Below are 19,136 nucleotides of genomic sequence, written 5' to 3'. Positions count from 1 at the left end.
AGAGCCACGTGCAAGATGCGATGTCACAGCTCGTGGCTTCGGGCTTCTGCTGCCAGGATGTTCACACGCCGGGTGCCCATGAACGTTGGCAGCCCATACGAGTGGTTCGAGGCGTGCATCTCGGTGCGTTTTTGCGGAGTGGCAGGTGGAGTGGCAGGCGTGATGGCATGTGAAGTCGGCCATCCCCAAGAGCTCGGTAGTTAACTGCGCCAGGGGCCAGGAAGCAGGAAGCAGGAACAGGACGACGCCCCTCGTTGCAACGGAGCGGCTGCATTTCCTTCTTTTGACAAAGCGCGTGCGTGTGTCTGTGCAGGACGGCGGCAGTCAATCTGCACAACAGCTACGCTAAGCCAGGTCTCCCCCGGACTCCGGAAGTGGCGGGCGGAGCTGGGCGGAGGCCCGACCACCATCAATAGTTGAGCTTTGTTACAAGCACCTACTGCTATGTCGATATAGGGAAGGGAATGGCAGGCTCCAGGGCAGGTAATAGTCCCATTAGGATATCCATTATCCACCGAATCCAACGACGTTAACTATTTCGGTAGTGGGATAACCCTTGTGAGTCCAAAGAGTAGGGACGTATCTCTGCACTGTCAGCATCGAGGCATCTCCTGGTAGGAGCAGGGACGGCTGTTGAGCTCAAAGGCATGGAGTGAATTGTTCAGGACCTACCCAAAGGTATGTAGGTTCTTGCGGGTGAAGTAGTTAGGCTGTCTTGTCAGATCCTCTTTCTGCACAAGAGTCACAGAAAACGACAGAAGCCATGCTGGTTGTGGTTCTTTTGTTAACGTCCATGTCGTGCTCGACTCTCATTGATGACCCCGCTCTTCGGCCGTACGTTGATCGTACCTTGCCATATGCCATGCCTTCCCTCACCCCCGGAACTCACTTCCACATGGACGCCACATTCCCGGGGCTCATGCAAAAGATGGTCAGTTCCCCGGGGAAATAGACAGCACTAGTTCGCCAGGATTCGGCCTGACTGGAGGCTCGCCTCGGCTGTATTGATCGATTTCTCCCCGTGGGGCTCAAGCCAGCGATCTGGCGATGTCACCCTGCTGTACCGGCACCCAGCATCACCAGCATCACCAGCGGCTTGACGTCGGTCTTTCTCCTAGAAGGGCTCTTTTTCTCCTCCATCCTTGCTAGTCGGATCCCCATATCCCGACTCCCTGTTGCCGAGATTAACGTCAAACATCCCAACATCCAATCCCGCTCTGGATCGCGCGACCAGGCCCTTCCAAGTCTCGTCGACGAGGCCGTTGTGCCCTTGGCCCGTCCACTGCCGGGTTACTCGCTGGTGTCGGGCCTTTACCGGGCACCGGGACGCCACTGAGAAATCGCGCCGGCGCCTATGCCTTTTGTGGTGCGAGAACGTATTCGGTATAAGGTGTTTCGAGCTTGGAGGACCGAGTATATAATACACGATGGCCTCTCTCCAGGGCAACTCTCATCAGCATCCATTCGTCAACCACACCAGCCCTTACCAGTCTCTCTACGAGCCCGTCATGCACGGTCTTTCGTCACTCCTTCTCCTGGGCGCTTGCGCCTACCAGACGGTCTTTGGCCGTCCGGAAGTGTCCCAACCCAGACATCAGGGCGAGTTGTTGAAGAGGTCGGTGGACTCGTTCATTAGTACTGAGAAGCCGTACGCCATGCAGCAGCTTCTCTGTAATATTGGTCCCAGCGGCTGTCATTCTTCCGGTGTACAGTCCGGAATTGTCATTGCCTCGCCCGACAAGGCCAATCCCGACTGTAAGTCGTTATGTGCAGTGGCTGGACTCAAAAAGACACGGGCTCTCTCGCCTGGCTGACATGAACTCGGCAGACTTTTACACATGGACGCGGGATGCTGGCCTCGTTCTCAAAGCCATTGTCGAGGCCTTTAGCGAAAAATATGACAGCTCTTTGCAGGCCACCATTCAAAACTACATTGCCTCTCAGGCACGATTGCAAGGGGTTTCGAACCCTTCTGGTAATCTGGGTGACGGGTCTGGTCTCGGAGAACCGAAGTTCAACGTCAACCTAAGTCCCTACAATGGTGCATGGGGTGAGATGCGTCCATCCAAGGCTAGACCAACGAGCGAGGTACTGATTCTGAGCAAGGTCGACCACAGAGGGATGGACCACCTCTGCGTGCCATCGCCATGATCGGTTACGCCAAGTGGCTGATTGATAACGGATACAGCTCGACTGCATCCACCATCATCTGGCCGATTGTTCGCAACGACCTGAACTATGTTGCACAGTACTGGTGAGTCCGTTCCGGCCCCAGCATGCGTCATGTGCGCGACGCTCACAGTGCATCAGGAACCAGACCGGTTTCGATTTGTGGGAGGAAGTCAGTGGCAGTTCCTTCTTCACGGTCGCGGCTCAACACAGAGGCAAGTCCCAGTAGCCTAGGCTCGTGAGACCCCTATCAGGGCTGTAGAACTGACCTGATACTTCTAGCATTGGTTGAGGGCAGTGCTCTTGCGAAGGCGCTTGGGACCTCTTGCTCGTCTTGCGATCAAATTGCGCCTCAGATCCTTTGTTTCCAGCAGAGATTCTGGTCTCCTTCTGGGGGGTACATGGTTGCAAATAGTAAGACAGATGGGCCTGTTCTTGATACGAGTTGGCTTTGACTAACCTTTGTCCAACCCAGTCAACACCAACAACGGGCGCTCAGGCAAAGATGCAAACACCATTCTGGCATCTATCCACAACTTTGACCCCGCTGCCGGTTGCGATGTCAACACCTTCCAGCCCTGTAGCGACAAGGCCCTGGCCAACCTGAGAGTAGTGGTTGACTCCTTTCGCATCTATTCGATCAACTCAAACATTCCCCGGGGCAGTGCTCTCTCAGTTGGCCGCTATCCCGAGGATAGCTACTACAACGGCAATCCGTGGTATCTCAACACCCTCGCCACAGCCGAGCAGCTCTACGACTCGCTGTACATCTGGAAGAAGCAAGGTTCCATTACCATTACATCAGTCTCCCTCCCGTTCTTCAAAGATCTCGTATCCTCTGCCACAACCGGAACATTCGCGTCGGGCTCGTCAACGTACTCCACCATATACAACGCCGTCAACAGCTATGCGGATGGCTTCGTCAACATTGTTGCTACACGTGCATACCCTAATGGCTCTCTGTCAGAGCAGTTTGACAGAAACAACGGCCAGCCACTTTCTGCCCACGACTTGACTTGGTCCTACGCAGCATTCCTGACGGCTGTTGCACGAAGGGCGGGCTCCGTGCCCGCCTCGTGGGGCGCCACTCCCAACTCAATCCCCTCGCAGTGTCGGGGCAACGGTATCGGTGGCTCCTACGTGTCTGCGACGCAGACTTCGTTCCCGCCTTCTCAGACACCTCAGACCAGCCCAAAGCCAAGCACGACCACCAGCGACGGTGGCTCGACCACGACCCAGACCGGGCCGTCGACAACCACCACTGATAGTTGCGTGCCCGCATCGTCGGTGTCTGTCACCTTCAACGAGCGTGTGACAACAACCTGGGGCCAGACCATCAAGATTGTCGGGAACACAGACGCTCTGGGCAATTGGGATACTTCCAAGGCCGTGCCTCTCAGCGCGTCTCAGTACACGGCTAATAACCCTCTCTGGACGGTTACGATCAATCTCCAGGCCGGCCAGGTGATTCAGTACAAATACATCAACGTCCAGACCGATGGGAGTGTGAGGTGGGAAGCAGACCCGAACCACACGTACACCGTGCCAGCCTCTTGCGACACTTCGGCTACAAAGTCCGATGTCTGGCAGAGTTAGGAGAGAGTCACTAGCCAGAACGGTACAAGAATCAGCTCCTCTGAAGTGTCAAAGTCAAAAAGAAAAAGGAAGAACGAAGACGATGTAGAGAGAGTGCTATAGTTTCCTAGGAGGGACAAGGATTTTGGGTGGGAGAGAGGCACACATGTTGCAACACATATTACCGCTTGGAAGGAAGTCTATTTATTCTACGCAGTTAAATAGCCGAAGGCATGGCTAACGAAGCCGCCTCTCTAACTCAAGAATGATCGTCTCAACCGCCCAGTCGAGCGTCGTTTCCATATCAATGTCCAAACCTCTGCCCATCTGTGCTTTGATCCCCTTCGAAACCAGCACACGCTCGTCCAACTCGCCCTCGACGTCTCCATCTTTGAATAGCCATGCGTGCGCTTTGGCGTAATTTGGCCAGACGATCCTGTCGACATATCCGGGTGGATCCTTCCAGAAGCCCTCGAGAGTTACGTAGCCGTCGCGAGCTTCTCGCCGTTGCGTTGCCTTGGCGTGGCTCACGAGTAGGAAGAGCTTGATGTCGATGAGGTCCATGACCCCTGCCAAATCGCGGCTGTAGAGCAGGAACCCGTCCAGTAGGCATATTTTCGTGGGAGCCTCGTTGCTGATCAAGATATCGTGCCCTGGCTGCCCAGGCTGGAGCCACCGGTGCACCCTCGCCTTGGCGGCGGCGATCTTTGCGTCGGAAACAGGACGCTGGCCAACAGAGTTCTGGTCCTCCTTGGACTCGAGTGTAGGCTGCGCAGATGAAGCTTGGGTAAGAGCGGGCCCTTCAGTGCGAGCGAGAGGCGTGGAGGATGACGCAGGAGGGTATTTGGCCCCGAGGCAATCAACGCTACAGCCGTGCTCGCTGCGGTGGCATAGACGGCGAGTGGAGGGACTGACCGGAAAGGTGCCACTGGAGCGGATGTGCTGCAGGGACTGCTCCATGTCTGGCACGGACAGGGCCTCTATGCAGTCCCAGTCCTGGAGGCCGTCTTTGACGGGGATGCTACATGATGAATCTTTTAGCCTCCTTTTCCTTTTGGGATTGTCTCCGGGTAGATGTAAGAGATGTTTCTCTCAGGGCCGCTCACTCTTCGTCCGTTTTGTAAAAATCATCTTCATGCAAGATGAAGGCTTCTGGGAAAATGTCGCGAAGAAGCCGTGCTAGAGTTGTCTTGCCGCTGGAAGAGCAGCCACTTATGCCGACAATGAGTGCTTTTTGCTCGGCCATGGCAGGTACAAAAAGCAGGCGAGGGTTCAAGTGAGGTATTGCGCCGGTCTTCAAAGGAGGCAAGCAAGGGCAATCGAGTGAGACGAGAGACTTCTTCGGCACTAGAATGGTTGTCACCAAACAAAAGGCTCGAGAAGTGTGAAATCACATCAATATAAACGACAGGAAGAGCGTTTCACGATTGTGAAGCTGGTAGCCGCATCAAATTGTCCCGATCCCGCCGCCGATCCATGGATGGATCAATGATTTGATGTTGTCGTTCAATGTTCTCGGCGCAACTTCCCCACTGTGGGCGGCGTTCAGTTGCATAATTCCATCCCATCCCTGCTTATTATTGTACCTGAACTTACCTAACTTACCTAACTCAGGTAGGTACTTTGGAGCCACAATTGAAAGCAGGCAGCCCTGGAGGGTGCTATGACACAATTTCTATTAGATACCTAGGTACCTAGACTGTCAAGAATTTCAAGTTCGAACAATAATCATCATCACCACCAATACCAAGCAACCAGGCTTGCACTCCCAACCTTGAACGGCATTCGGTCGGATTTTTACACCTCCACGAGCCCCTCTTATCGAGCAAACAGCGAACAGCGATCTGACCAGGCTCTGCAACCATCGTTCCATAGTCCTCCTGCTCAGCAGAAGATCGATAACAGTCGCTCAGCATGGCAGAACGCAACACGCAGGTGATTGCGATCGCCACGACTACCGCCATTGCCTTCATATCGGGTTTCATGCTCGGTGTCTACTCGATCCGCGGCTACCTTATCTCACCTGCCCTGGCCGAGGAGCGCCGGCGCAACATTCAGGACCCCGAGGAGAGCGAGGAGTCGGACATTGACGAGGCCGACACCATATTAGACCATGCGCCTAACTGGGCAAACGGCGCCGAAGCGGACCGGAGACAAGGCCTGAAGGTGCAGGACGGAGCCAATATCACCAATGCCCAGAGGCAAAAGAAACCGTCGCCACCGGCCGCAGACATCGTCGACAAAAACGAGGAGTGCAAGCTTGTGCTTGTGGTTCGGACAGATCTTGGAATGACCAAAGGTACGTCTATTCTCCACATGCACCTCCCTATGATTATATCTCAACTCGGATTACTGACGTCGTGTCGCCACAAAAGGCAAGATCGCGGCACAGTGCGGCCACGCCACGCTGGCGTGCTACAAGAGCCTGACCAAGGCCGCGCAGAAGAAGGGAGACTCGTCGCCCGAGGCCCGCCTGTTGGCGCGCTGGGAGCGGCACGGGCAGGCCAAGATCGCAGTGCAGACTAAGAGCCAAGATGAGATATTGGAGCTGATGGGTAAAGCGCGGAGCCTGGGCGTCACGGCCGAGGTCATTGCCGACGCCGGCAGGACACAAATCGACGCTGGTAGCCTGACTGTGCTGGGCGTGGGCCCGGCGCCCAAGAGCCTGGTCGACCAGGTCACTGGCCAATTGAAACTGCTATGATCACGAGGGCGCACCGTGTGACAGATGCGGTATGAGAACGGCCCTGTTGAGGCGTGGAGAGAAGTAAGTCTCGTCTCTCCAGCCTGCTCGAGAGAGGAAAGAACATGCGCAGGCGCCGCAAAGCGGGACTGCCCAGGCAAGGTGTGCGGAGCCTACAGAGTCGGCACGCAGAAGACAGCAGTGATCAATGGCGCACATACATGTACTATATTGCACGGGATAGGGGCGGGAGCGTTAGAGAAAAGTTCGGGTCAGCGAAAAGCATCGTGTATCCACAGTCTTCGTAATCTTGGGTATCATTGCTGATGTAGCACAGTGGCCACATGTCTACTCCTTCTTCGCGAAACGGGCAAGGGCTGGGCCGAGCTCCTCCTGCTTCTCCTTGTACTTCCTTTGTCTCTTTTGCTGTTGCTCCTTGTAGATCTCTTCCACGCGTAATCTCTTCTCGTCGATGATGTTCTTCTTCCTCTGTTTGCGGAGATACTTCTTGAGCGCACTGTTCTTCCCTCTCGCCTTGTTCCTGATCTCGGCGGCGATGTCGGCAGCAGGGGCATCGAGATCCTTGTCCTCCCGACGTTGCTGTTCTGACCGTAGATCCAAGTTGCCGATAAAGTTGGGATCGAGAGCAATCATCTCGGGTTGCAGTTTGTTGAGGAGGCCCTTGACCTCGGCCTCTTGCCTCTGCTTGGTGGTCTCGAATGGGTTGACCTCTAGCGCATCGAAGTTGGACTCACCAGCCCCCGGTACGAGCAGTGATGAGAAGCCAGAGTCGTGACCGACGCCAAGCACATCTTCAAAGGGACACCATCGGACTCTCTCGACACGCTTCGCCTCGCCGCCCCAAGCCATGTACGGGCTTTGTACCTTCTCTTGCTCAGCAGCATGCTTTGAGAAGAGACCTTTCCAGATCGTCGTGTTTGTAGACCAGCCAACAGCTGTGAGGCCAGTATCTGAAATCGCTACAGAGGTGCCAGGGGCCCTCGTAAAATAGTTGTTGACTTCGCGGAACATCCTGATATCCCAGACGGCCATCTTGCAATCCTGACCCGTGGAGACCATATACCGCCCCTCCCGATCGACGGCTAATGACCGGACTGGGCCTTTGTGTGCCAGGAGCTTCACAAGAGGTTCCGAAGAGTTCGGCGACCAGAGAGTCACCGCTCCATTTTGGTGGCCAATGTGCAAGACGGCATTGTAGGGGTTTTGCCTCAAGGACGTCGGTGTGCCCATCTTGGTGGAGATCTCGGAGACAAGCTGACCCGTTGACGTGTCTTGATATTTGAGTTGACCGGTACTGCTCTGGAGGGTTGTCAGCGGCTGGAAACTCACATGCATATCAAGCGAGTCTTACCAAGGTAGTCAGAAGGAAATGGTACGGGAGGAAGTCTAGATGAGTAACATCGGTGTGTTTCTTCAAACGATGGACTTCTACTCCGTTGTGGTCGTATATATAGCAAGCATTCTTCTGTGCCAGAGCAAAGAATTGGTTGTTGTGTAGCCACTTTGCGTCCCGGATGGTCTCTTTTAGATTCAACTCGCACCCCAGCCTTCCCTCGCGCCAATCCATGGTCGCAACATGGCCCTTCCTTCCAGCTAGAAGAATTTCTCTGCCGTTGCGGGTATAGTCCAAGGCGTACGGGCCGAGCTGGTCCAGTTTGAGCTCGAAGCCCTTCTGTGCCGTCTCAATGGCTACATCTGTCTTGATGGCGCTCTGCCGCACTTTGTAAGTCTTCTCCAGTTCCGTCTCGGGTTCGAGAAACCCGGCCGTGTTTTCGAGGAGAATTTCGGCATCCTTAGCCTTGAGTGCCGCATCTTGATACTTGTTTTCGAGCGTCTTGAGGTTTCTGCGCAGCTTCTTATCGCGGATAGTCTTGACGTTGATCTGTCGGCCACGGCCATAAGCCTGGTTGGCTTGTTTGATTCGACGCCGCTTCTCCTGCTCTGCTTTGGACATGAACTCGGTACGGGCATCGCGAACCGTCAGTGCCCCATTCGGCTCGGGTTTGGCGGCGGAAGCGTCTCGATCCATCACTGCGTCCGCCATATGAAGTGTGTCCGGGATCTCGCGCAGTACCGACGTCTGAAAGCTGCTTAGAAGATAGGCGGAAATCTACAAGTTGAGGTTGGACCTGCTGGGAGACTTTTTTTTCTGCGGAGAATGCAACGTATACCCACTTTTCACCCTAATCGGCACGGGTCTATTGGCTGTGGGCGGGGATAATGCAGATCCTATCTTATCGCGATAAGCGCAATCCCACATTTCAGAATCGAATTTTTGAACAAGAAGTGAGGCGTAGAGGGGAGACCCCTCCTGCATTTGGCGATTGTTGGTCCAAGTCAAGAATTGAGCGCCGTCCTGGCCCCAACCCTCTGGTCATTTCTTCTGCTCCCACCATTGTTTGGATTGCTTGTATCCCTAGAGTCACACCGCCGTCTTGACTTGCCACAACAGGAGTGATTTAATCAACCCAGGCAACAACCGGAAAAATGCCGGCCGCTGTAGCAGGGCATAGTCACCGCCCGACTACAAAGGTCTCCCACAAGGCCTTCAAGTCTAAGAAAACCACCAAAGGCGCTTTGCGCGACCAGTCAAAAGGTAGGAAAATGATGTTCTATGCCTGCCTTCTTCCCGCCCTTCTGCCCGCTCTACAATCGACAGTCATTAACCCCTCCTGCCCCGCACAGGCAAAGTACCAAACGAACGGAGGAGGACCCCCCAGCAACAAGTCATGTCGAAACTCGACCGTCGAAACCACAACCGCCAACGCCAGCTGGAGAAGCAGCGCGAGCACCGGCAAGAGACTTCCGTCTTCAACGGACGAGATGGTGCTCCCAGAAATGTCGCTGTCATTCCGCTGTGCGGTGACTGCGACGCCACTGCTGCGATTGCTGCTTTGAATAGCAGTCTCGATATCGAGGCCGAGCTCAAGGCCGGCTGCAACAGGGTGTCTGTCGACCGTTTCAAGCAGAAACTACAATATTTCCCCGTCGATAGGGACCTCACTGCCTGTCTCGATGCCGCTCGAGTCGCCGACTTTGTCGTTGTTATCCTGTCGGCTGAAGAAGAGGTCGACGACGTTGGAGAGCTTATTTTGCGCAGCGTGGAGAGCCAAGGTCTTTCTACCCTCTTCACAGTGGTTCATGGTCTCGCAAAGGTCGAGCCTTCCAAACAGAGGCTGTCCGTTCTCGATTCCCTCAAGTCCTACATGCGTCACTTTCACCCGGACCAGGAAAAGCTCTACAGCCTCGACAACAGGCAAGAATGCTCCAACTTGATGCGTTCTCTATGCAGCACGACGCCAAAGGGTGTACGTTGGCGGGATGAGAGGAGTTGGATTCTCGCTGAGGATGTTCAGTTCGCTGCTACCGATGCTGATTCTACTGTGGTCACTGGAGTAGTACGTGGCAAGGGCTTACAGGCCGACCGTCTTGTCCAGCTTGGTGACTGGGGAACATTTCAAATCGAGAAGGTCGTTGATGCGCCCTTATCAACAAGAAAAAAGGCAAAGGACGACGACATGACACTTGACGGCGCAGCAGTTGAGACGCTAGCAGTGCCTGGGGAGGATCAAGAGGATCTTGACGACTTGGCACCGGAAGAGGTCGTCATGGACGACCAGATGGATGATGATACAGATGGCGATGCCATTCCCTCGGCTCCAGAGCCCAGCAAGAAGGGTGTTCTTCTTGATGAACACCATTACTTCTCCGATGAGGAGGCGGCCAAACACCGGATTCCAAAACGGCTGCCCAAAGGCACATCTAACTATCAGGCGGCATGGTATCTGGACGACGAGGACATCTCCGACTCGGGATCCGATCTTGAGGATTACGACATGCAAGATGCCAACACTGCTCAGGCTGCTCCCGAGGATGGCACGGAGGGTGTAGCCGATGCCCAAACCGAGGTCGGCCAGTCAGAGTATCCACAGTCGGAGATGTTTGTTGAGCCCAACGAGGCCGAGGACGCGGAGCAGCTCGCTGCCTACAGGGCCGCCAAGCGCGACGAGGCAGAGGATGATCTCGAATTTCCTGACGAGATTGAGCTGCATCCCAACGTACTGGCGAGGGAGCGGCTGGCACGGTACCGCGGTCTCAAGAGCCTGACCTTCAGTCCCTGGGAGGAGGATGAGGATCGTGCCTACGAACCCGAGGAGTGGCAGAGGCTTCTCAGAATCTCCGATTACCGCTCATCGCGAGTCCGCTCAACACGTGAGGCGCTGGTGGGAGGTGTTGAGCCCGGCACCCGCGTCTCTATCTTCCTAAAGGGCGTTCCAGAATCCGTCAAAGAGTTGTATAGCCCATCCAAGCCAGTCACTCTCTTCTCGCTGCTCAGGCACGAGAATAAGCGCACGGCGCTCAACTTCCTCATCAACCTCAGCTCGGATCATCCATTCTCGATCAAATCCAAGGAAGAGCTTATCATGCAGTGCGGCCCTCGGCGCTTTGTTATCAATCCGCTCTTCTCCCAGGGTGGCAACACGCCCAATGATGTACACAAGTACTGCCGCTACTTGCATCCAGGGCAGTCGGCCGTTGCTACGTTCATGGGCCCCGTGACCTGGGGCGCCGTTCCGACTCTGTTCTTCAAGCGGTCTGCCTCTGGCGGAGAGGATGGTACCGAGGCGTCGGACGTGCCATTGACGCTTGTCGCTACGGGAACAGCTATGCCTCCTTCCACTTCTCGTGTCATTGCCAAGCGGGTCATCCTCACCGGACACCCGTACCACATCCACAAGAAGATCGTCACCATCCGTTACATGTTCTTCAACCGTGAGGATGTCGAGTGGTTCAAAGCCCTTCCTTTGTGGACCAAGAGGGGCCGCAGCGGATTTATCAAGGAGAGTTTGGGTACACACGGCTACTTCAAGGCCACCTTTGACGGTCGCATCAACCCCCAGGACACCATTGGTGTGAGTCTCTATAAGAGAGTGTGGCCGAGGAATTCGAGGCCCTTTTATGGCTCCTTGTTCGTCTCGATGGGGGCGGGCCAGGCAGCGCCGGCCGATTCTATGGACGAGGATATGGCTTAGACATTTGATTCCCACGACCCATGATGGTACGACATGTAGATCCCATTGGCGCAATAGATGGCAATGCATATTTCTTTATTCAAATGCACGAATATATGGTGACAGTGCGCAGTGTTGCCTCGAGGGGGTTTCTGATCAGTTGGTCGTTCCAGGTCTGAGCTCTTCCAGCCCCTCCGTCGCCCTCGGCCCGCCACGGGCCTTGCATACCTCCTCGGCGCCACTTGCTTTCCAAGCGCTCAGGATCAGGTTGACAATGTGATCGACGGCAACGTTCTTCTTGACCTGTGCAAACACGGTAGGGCCGCCCTCGCGCATCTTGCGCGCATCCCTCTCCATTACGCCGAGGTCGGCACCGACGGCCTCGGCCAGGTCGGTCTTGTTGACGACGAGCAAGTCGCTCTGGGTGATACCGGGTCCGCCCTTGCGCGGCACCTTGTCGCCGCCGCTCACGTCGATGACGTAGATGATAAAGTCGGCGAGCTCACGGCTGTAATTGGCGGCCAGGTTGTCGCCGCCGGACTCTATGAGCAGCAGGTCGGTCGAGAAGGCGCGGTGCAGGTCCTCGAGGGCGGCGAGGTTGGCGCTGATGTCCTCGCGGACGGCGGCGTGGGGGCAGCCGCCCGTCTCGATGGCACGGATGCGGCTCGGGGGCAGAGCGGCGTGGCGCGTGAGGAACTCGGCGTCCTCGCGCGTAAATATGTCGTTGGTGACGGCGGCGAGGGAGAGGCGGTCGCGCAGGGCGAGGCACAGGGCGAGCATGAGGGCTGTCTTGCCGGACCCGACAGGCCTGTGGTCAAGGGGCAAAGGAAGGATACAGTCAGCATCGATCGATATTGATATCTAGACGGGCAGGCCCCATCTGCCGGGGGGGGGTTAGTTGACATACCCTCCAATGCCGACTGTGAAGGCCCGTTCGTTCCAGTCGCGGCCCTCGACGATGGGCATTTCTCTGCCCAGATAGCTGCCGGGCCCATCGAGGATCTCGTGCGAGTGGCCGTGCTCTACAGCTGAGACGCCCTCGTGAGAGTGGGAGTGGCTGACTCCGTCGTGTGAATGCGACATGTTGTGGGAGAGCGTGGGAGAACTGGCGCGCTTGAGGCGGGAAGGTAGAATACACAAGACAGGAGATGAACTAGTTTACACGACGAGTCCTAAGAAACGGGACAGGCCTAGTACAGAGTCAGATTTGGGTTTGCATCCGACATGACCACCTCCAATGCTTGAGGTACGGTTAAAGCTCTGGTAGCTGCCCGCCGCCATTGCTTGGAGCTTATCAGTTCAGACAAAGAGGTAGGTAGATAGATAGGGCACGCAGGCGTGGGGCAATGACAAGATAAAGTCGAGTAATCGATCGGCTTCAACCACACACCGAAATGACTTGCGAATTGTTTCTCTCAACGGACTTTGCAAAGCCACTAAACAAGCATTGCCGGCCGACATTCCTTTCGCCTGAGCCATAGCATGTTATGGACTCGGAGCAAAAGGAAGGACTGCTTCTTTTGGACTGTGGACTGCAAGCAGTCCGAGTAAATGATGGGACGGCCGGAACCCCAAAGGGCTCCAGCCAGACTCTAAAAGTCGCTTTTCTTGTTTCTGTATTGACGCCGACTGATAAGCTGCAAAAGGCACATGTACCGCAGTGACGCGATATGAGAGAATCTATAAGTACACTACTGACGAATGCCTCGCGGGTGTTTGCGCACAGAATGCATCCCTCAACGACAGCCAAAAACCCTCTCCCCCTTTCCGCCAACACATCATGACATCCACACGCCTCGTCTCATACACCTTGGCGGTTGAGAGACTCCTAGTTCTTTCTGACTTCGAGTGCCGCAAAGACTTGCTCCCATTCGTTCACGTTGATATGCTCGAACCCACATCCCTGCGCCTTTTGCTCCTCGTACCAGGCCATCGTCGGGAGGTATTCGTAGGCAAATGTTTGAGCCGCCGGGTCGCGGCCCCGTACGTATTGCACACGGGTGTGCAGCCGGTTGCGACTTCTAGGCGCAATGCTAGCATTACTTTGGCCTTGCGGGGGGTGAAACACAATCTTTGACGACTTGTCTTCGCAATCCACAGCTGGCTGCTCTGCCTCAGCATCACCTGTCTCGACTGGCATTTCCTCCGAGGACCGCAAGACCCGCCTGAATCCCTTCTTCAAGATTAACTCTGGCAAGGGCGGCAGGAAAGAGAAGAGATTTGGGATCAGGTGGTTCCGTAAAACGTCAATGGTAGTGTCGAGATCGTTGGCAAATCGTTGTGGAACGTCATATCCGCCCAGCCAGACCTTGTCCAGCTTGGCGGCTGGCCCCTTTTTCTCTTCACCGTGCGCACGAATATAGTCCAGTACTTTTCGCTGCGCAGTGCTCAGGTCTTCCTCCCGCACCGCTGAGGCAGACTTTGGAACCTTTGATGGCGCTTTGACATCCCAAATGAACAATTCGGAGCAAGAATTCTTCTTCTGCGCCCCGACTGGACGCCAGATCCCTAGCCAAGGACATCTCGTTGGCCGCTGTCCAGGAGCTGCATCGTCCGGGTTCCACTCATCCGCCACGGTGTAAAACAGCCCAACGTAGGTGTCGTACTGGCGATTAAATGGATCGCCAAAGGCAAACCAGTCTTGTATCGTTTTTTTGTTTGTATCCTTGTAAGGCTGATTGGCGGCTTCTTGCGGATCGGCCCAAAGAATAGGAACGGCGTAGAGTTGCATCTGTTTCTTGCACAGAGACACTTGCCCCCAAAGAAACTGACGCAAGTCCTTCACGTCTTCACCGGGGAATCGCTGGCTCTGATGCAATGTGCCACTCCGGAGACTGTTCCTCGACTCGTTTTGACCATGTGCCCCAAGAATCTGAGAGCTTGCCGTCGGTCCATCGTCGGTGGCCATGGCATCGAGGGACAGCGAGGAAAACACATCGAGTCGCTTCAAGTACTCGTTTGGATCGGAAGTCGACACTTTGGTGTAAGTGGGTATTGGAACCATGCGCCTGGCTCGTTTCGGGCGCTCCTTTTTGATGCTATGGCTGGAGCCAACAACGTGGAAATTTCGAAATTGATCCAGCCTCGACATAGACCAGTAGCCAAACCAGTTGACTAGACTTTGTTCATCATTTGGGTCGATACATTCGTCGGCATAGACGAAGAAATGATCGTCTCCATATCGATCCAACGGGTGGGAGACGTCGTGCCACATGACTTTGTCGGACACGAGTCTCCATGTTTTGAGGCGTGCCTCGCACTCTTTCACGGAGAGGCCCTCTTGGTATGCCGCATTCTCCCTGTCAGCTTCTGCTCTAGCCGCCAAAGTCCTTAGGAGCTCTTCTCGTCGCGAGGCCTTCTCAAAAGCCAGGCTTTCGAGATAGTCCGAGATACCTGACGCCGTTACCAGTTTGAACGGAGCGGACTCTTTATTTCTGATTCTGCGGATGAACCAGTCAAAAAGTTCGTAGGCTCGTCGAGGCTCGGTAACAATGAAGCTCGGTGTGACCAATACAGCGGTCCCGCAAGGAAACAACTGGGTCAGGCCAACAATACTCGGCCGGGACGTGTCTTCAATCGATTCATTCAAGCACCATATTTGGTGCTGCAATTGGCTCTGAAGTAGTTGGGCGATATTCGGAAAGCGGCGAATAGCTCCGAGCACCTCTGCATGGACAATGATAGTGGCTTGCTGTTCTGTCGCCATCAACGCGAATGCGGTCCAGCTCCCACTCTGGCTGGTGGACAGAATGTGACTCGTTGGGGCACACTCTCGAAACCACCAGCCAACTTGCTTCAAAAGCTCGATCTGAGACGGGGAGAATGCCAAATAGATGCGGGGGCCATCCACTGGAGCACTGCTACTCGGAGAGACCATGCGGTTGAAGTCGTCAGCCTTCAGGCCAAAGATGTCTTTCATCAACTCTCTTCGACCGCCCTCCGAGGCCATGGCTTTTGTTGGCTGACCTGCGATCGGCGATGATCTGAGAAACGGTCCACAATCAAAATGCGAACTAAAGATCACATATCTGAGTACGGGACGCTCCGTGGCGGAGGTAATGGTGCCGATCTTCGCGGACTCCCACTCGGCGCAGCTTCCAGGATACAGCAGGATATTATAATCAGGACGGCTCAGGTAGAGACCGGCATGTTCTGCTATCAGACGTCCCACGATCCCATCGAGCAAAAGCGGATGTTTGTCTGAAGTGATGGTCCCTTCACCAAGTGTTGTATGATGAAATGACATTTGTTGATCGAGAAAGGACTGTGCGAACACGGAATGACCGAAAAGCAAGCACGACTCCCGGAGAAATGAGACTGACCATCCTTGGGAGTCGTCTGCCACGGTCCCATCAAATGTGACCACGAGTTCTCGGGCGTCTTGCCTCCCCAATTTGATATGCTTTTCAACGCGCTGTGGCTGAGCCCTGGGTTCTTGCGCCTTCCGGGAGACAAATGAATGCAAGGGGCTCTCTGCCTCAGCACTCGCGGTGTCGCTTGTGGTAGAACGGTTGGCAGAATTGTCGATTGCCGTTTTGTCAACGTCTTCCTCGACAACTGCAAACGAGACAGATTTGCGTGTCTTCTTCTGGGTTTGCTTGTCCCCATTGTGGTGCACACTATCTGTGTTGACCTGCTTGCAGGTTGCAGATGTTGCAATGGCTGCCTGGGTTTTGCGCGGCTCCGGGCCCTTGGATATCTCGAAGACCTTGTCTTGAATCTGTGATATGTCAGGAGCGCGGTCGTTCAAATTGCGTTCTCTGAGTTCTGCTTGGCGCACACGTCGGAAGTTCGGAAACATTTTTGGTTCCTTGGCTGGATCAAGCATATTTTCATCCAGTTTCTTTCGTCGCGCCACCCTTTTCCCATCCACGAAAGCATTGCCCAGTATGGTGACCGATTTGCGGGCTGTGAAGTTCTTTCCGGTGTTTGGGCGAGAGGAAGGCATGGGTGAGCTCTCTGCCGGTTTGGGCTTTGGATGTTGGCTTGAGTGCTTGACAATATTGCCTCCTGCGAATCTCCTCGCAAATTGACTTTGTACCGGCTTTGCTGCAGTCCCTTGATGCCCAGCAGTAGAAGCGGCCGGAGAGGCCTTCTGGGGATGCACTCGCCCAATAGTAGGCGCGGCGGGTTGGTGTGCCGTCTGACGCTGTGATGTTCCTGTTTCATTTGGTGATCTGGAAATGAAAGCTCTTGGCTTCTCTGAAGTGGACTTGTTTGAATGAGGCTCAGGAATTCCCTTGAAGGTCTTCTGTCGGGGCTTGTTCAAAGTCGAGGCCTCGGCGTGGGAGTCGTCCACTGTATCGTGTTCGATGGCCTCATCACTGGAACTCGAGTGTTGATTGACCATAGCCGAATCCATGGACGGCAGGGGATCTCTCACAAAAGACGTGCTGGGGAGACCGAGCCGTTTCCGCTTCTCGTTCCTCCTGTCGTGACGAGCCTCTCGAGCATCCTCGGCTGCATTGTGCGCTGCCGCTATCGCATCTTCGTACTCTTTCACATCGAATTTTGGCTTCTCTCCCGTGGCATGCTTCTTCTTGTCCTCTTCCCAGATGCTGCGTAATTCTGGCCCCAGATTGCTATCTGGCTCCCATGTCCACTCATGCTTAGGGAAGCCAGACCAATAGACGAGGTATTTCATCTCGCCGTCGATGAGCCGCTCAGCCATGATGTCCTCAACTACATATTCGGTGTCATCTTCACCCGGCTCCTCGAAGATGGTGGAAGTGATGGAAATGTCATCTTCCAGGTCGCTCTGTGCCGATATCTCGTCTTGAGATTGAAGAGGGCCATGCGCAGATGAATTGGGATCAGCCATGATCGCTCGGAGTCTGAGGTCTGAAGTTGATGGATGAATATATGAGACTAGCGGGCGCACAAATTGCTCACACGGCTATTCCATCTATAGCCACTGATGCTTCTCGTTCGGATGTCAGCCTATGGCTAGGACGAAAAGCATCGTTGATGTGAGTTCAGAGAAGAAACCCAGGTACTGCAGGATCTCAGATCTGTCGCATGGGATTTGATTGTTTGTTGATAGTCGAAATGCTGAGCACGGACCTTCCGCTCGATAGTCAATCAGTTAATTAGTCCCCTCGTCTCGGACTGGACTCGTTGAAGAAACTGTGACGCAAAGGCCCGCAGAAGGGCCGGATGTCATGAAGAGGTATCGATCGAGGTTTGGAGATGGATGGTGCGTTGTCTGGAGCAGGATGCACAAGAGATCAGCTGTGATCGATCTATCACGAATTTGATTAGCGAGGGCGGTGAGTGGTGCTGCCTGGCCAGATGCAAAATGAATAGAAGAGTGTTGCACCGCTGCCCTTTTTTTCTTTCTTCTTCTTTGTGACGACTGAGGGAGTGAATACGTTTCAATTATCCATTCAGAAGGGCCAATTGCCGGCTCTGGGTTGTGATTCCCTCGTTTGGCAGGTCGAATCAGACTCACTTTATGTTTAATAATTAAGTGAAGTGAAGTTGTTCTGTGCCCTAGGCATGGAGCGCCTAGACTGAACCTCGAGCACCTACCACGGACTCTCCTAGTATAAGTCTTACCCAAATTCGGTGCCCAGTCATCTCACTCTATAGTCAGTGCAGCTCTCGACTAAGCCCCTATGGGAGCCCATTGACGAAATCGATATTGTGGTCCATAGCAAGTTTGATGTACACATGGAACAGGGCCAGGACCGACGCTACGGCGGGCAGCCATCTGGAGCGAATTGCAAGAGCTTCACTTGAATGCCAAACTTGCACGCGAGCCTTGTACGCGTGGAATGGGACGGCAAGGCTCTGGGTCTGCTGTAAAACCTTGTTATTAGCCCTGAGCCCAACTTCTATGCTGTGAGCCTGGTTCAAGTCAAAGTTGTGGGGAGGACGGAGTTGGATCTCACCACCAAAAAAAATCGAAACCCCTTAACAACGTTGACCTATGCATCTTTCCCCGCTTGGGAGACACATTAAGTACACACTAATTTTCACTCCAGTTCAAAACGGCTATGACAACAAAACCTCTCAAAATTTGACCAAATTTTGGGTACTTTGGATCTCCGGATCAGATGGATCCCTTTGGATAAGAAACCAAGGCAACACAGTAGGTGTGTGACCGCCTTAGGTACATCTAAAGCATGTACTTATTAGGCACTCAGTTAGGTCCTTTGTGTCAAACTCCCTCGCACCCTGCACGTGCACGTGACATGAAGGGTTGTTCAAGCTGGTCGGTCTGAAGGGCGGGCTCATTGAAGCATGCCAGCCAGCACTGAGGTGTGTGTGTTGATTGACCCTCCTACTGTTTCGGCTGCCCAAACACCCGGACACAACACCCGGCTGCTCACTGGGAACAGAGTCACGGCAAAGGAAACGCAAAGGGATCAGGGGCGGTGCGGATCATTCGAGATAGGACAGCTGGCTGTTTGAGTTGCCAATTAAGAAAAAGGAGAGCCAGTCGAGTGGAGGAGGTAAGGTAGGTACCTAACTATATAGGTACTTTAGGTCAAGTAAGGGAACTAAATACAGCAAGGAGACAGAGAATAGAACGCAAAAACTTAGGTACTTCGGGGGTCCTCCACAAAACAAACAGTACATACGAGTGCACTCCAGGGCTGGATCAAAGCAAGACTGGGCTGTTGCGGCACTGAAGCCCCGGTTTTTAAGCGGTCTCCCAGGCCAAACGTCGC

General features: G+C 54.4%; 7 protein-coding genes across 7 annotated transcripts; 3 read left to right on the top strand and 4 right to left on the bottom strand.

The window, feature by feature from the left end:
• Nucleotides 1-1,427: 1,427 nt before the first annotated feature.
• Nucleotides 1,428-3,765, top strand: E0L32_009281 (uncharacterized protein; the record flags this gene model as incomplete). Its single annotated transcript, XM_031144229.1, has 6 exons — nt 1,428-1,755; nt 1,829-2,050; nt 2,107-2,254; nt 2,303-2,394; nt 2,452-2,583; nt 2,645-3,765. 6 exons carry the CDS (start codon nt 1,428-1,430, stop codon nt 3,763-3,765), a joined length of 2,043 nt encoding a protein of 680 aa, XP_030991249.1.
• A 216-nt stretch (nt 3,766-3,981) lies between these two features.
• Nucleotides 3,982-4,704, bottom strand: E0L32_009280 (uncharacterized protein; the record flags this gene model as incomplete). The annotated part of the gene is made up of 1 exon (XM_031144228.1): nt 3,982-4,704. One exon carries the CDS (start codon nt 4,702-4,704, stop codon nt 3,982-3,984), a length of 723 nt encoding a protein of 240 aa, XP_030991248.1.
• Nucleotides 4,705-5,658: 954 nt separating this feature from the next.
• On the top strand, nt 5,659-6,448 carry E0L32_009279 (uncharacterized protein; the record flags this gene model as incomplete). Its single annotated transcript, XM_031144227.1, has 2 exons — nt 5,659-6,043; nt 6,120-6,448. The coding sequence occupies 2 exons, from the start codon at nt 5,659-5,661 to the stop codon at nt 6,446-6,448; spliced, it is 714 nt and encodes a 237-aa protein (XP_030991247.1).
• A 327-nt stretch (nt 6,449-6,775) lies between these two features.
• E0L32_009278 (uncharacterized protein) lies at nt 6,776-8,477 on the bottom strand (the record flags this gene model as incomplete). The annotated part of the gene is made up of 2 exons (XM_031144226.1): nt 6,776-7,747; nt 7,800-8,477. The coding sequence occupies 2 exons, from the start codon at nt 8,475-8,477 to the stop codon at nt 6,776-6,778; spliced, it is 1,650 nt and encodes a 549-aa protein (XP_030991246.1).
• Nucleotides 8,478-8,935: 458 nt separating this feature from the next.
• E0L32_009277 (uncharacterized protein) lies at nt 8,936-11,481 on the top strand (the record flags this gene model as incomplete). Its single annotated transcript, XM_031144225.1, has 2 exons — nt 8,936-9,044; nt 9,134-11,481. The coding sequence occupies 2 exons, from the start codon at nt 8,936-8,938 to the stop codon at nt 11,479-11,481; spliced, it is 2,457 nt and encodes an 818-aa protein (XP_030991245.1).
• Nucleotides 11,482-11,616: 135 nt separating this feature from the next.
• E0L32_009276 (uncharacterized protein) lies at nt 11,617-12,543 on the bottom strand (the record flags this gene model as incomplete). The annotated part of the gene is made up of 2 exons (XM_031144224.1): nt 11,617-12,268; nt 12,368-12,543. The coding sequence occupies 2 exons, from the start codon at nt 12,541-12,543 to the stop codon at nt 11,617-11,619; spliced, it is 828 nt and encodes a 275-aa protein (XP_030991244.1).
• Nucleotides 12,544-13,288: 745 nt separating this feature from the next.
• On the bottom strand, nt 13,289-17,281 carry E0L32_009275 (uncharacterized protein; the record flags this gene model as incomplete). The annotated part of the gene is made up of 1 exon (XM_031144223.1): nt 13,289-17,281. One exon carries the CDS (start codon nt 17,279-17,281, stop codon nt 13,289-13,291), a length of 3,993 nt encoding a protein of 1,330 aa, XP_030991243.1.
• Nucleotides 17,282-19,136: the final 1,855 nt, after the last annotated feature.

The sequence above is a fragment of the Thyridium curvatum genome, assembly GCF_004353045.1.
Source record: "Thyridium curvatum strain D216 chromosome Unknown NODE_66_length_249765_cov_79.631338, whole genome shotgun sequence".
In the NCBI taxonomy this organism is placed as follows: Eukaryota; Fungi; Ascomycota; class Sordariomycetes; order Thyridiales; family Thyridiaceae; genus Thyridium; species Thyridium curvatum.
This window is presented reverse-complemented; position numbering and strand designations above follow the sequence as displayed.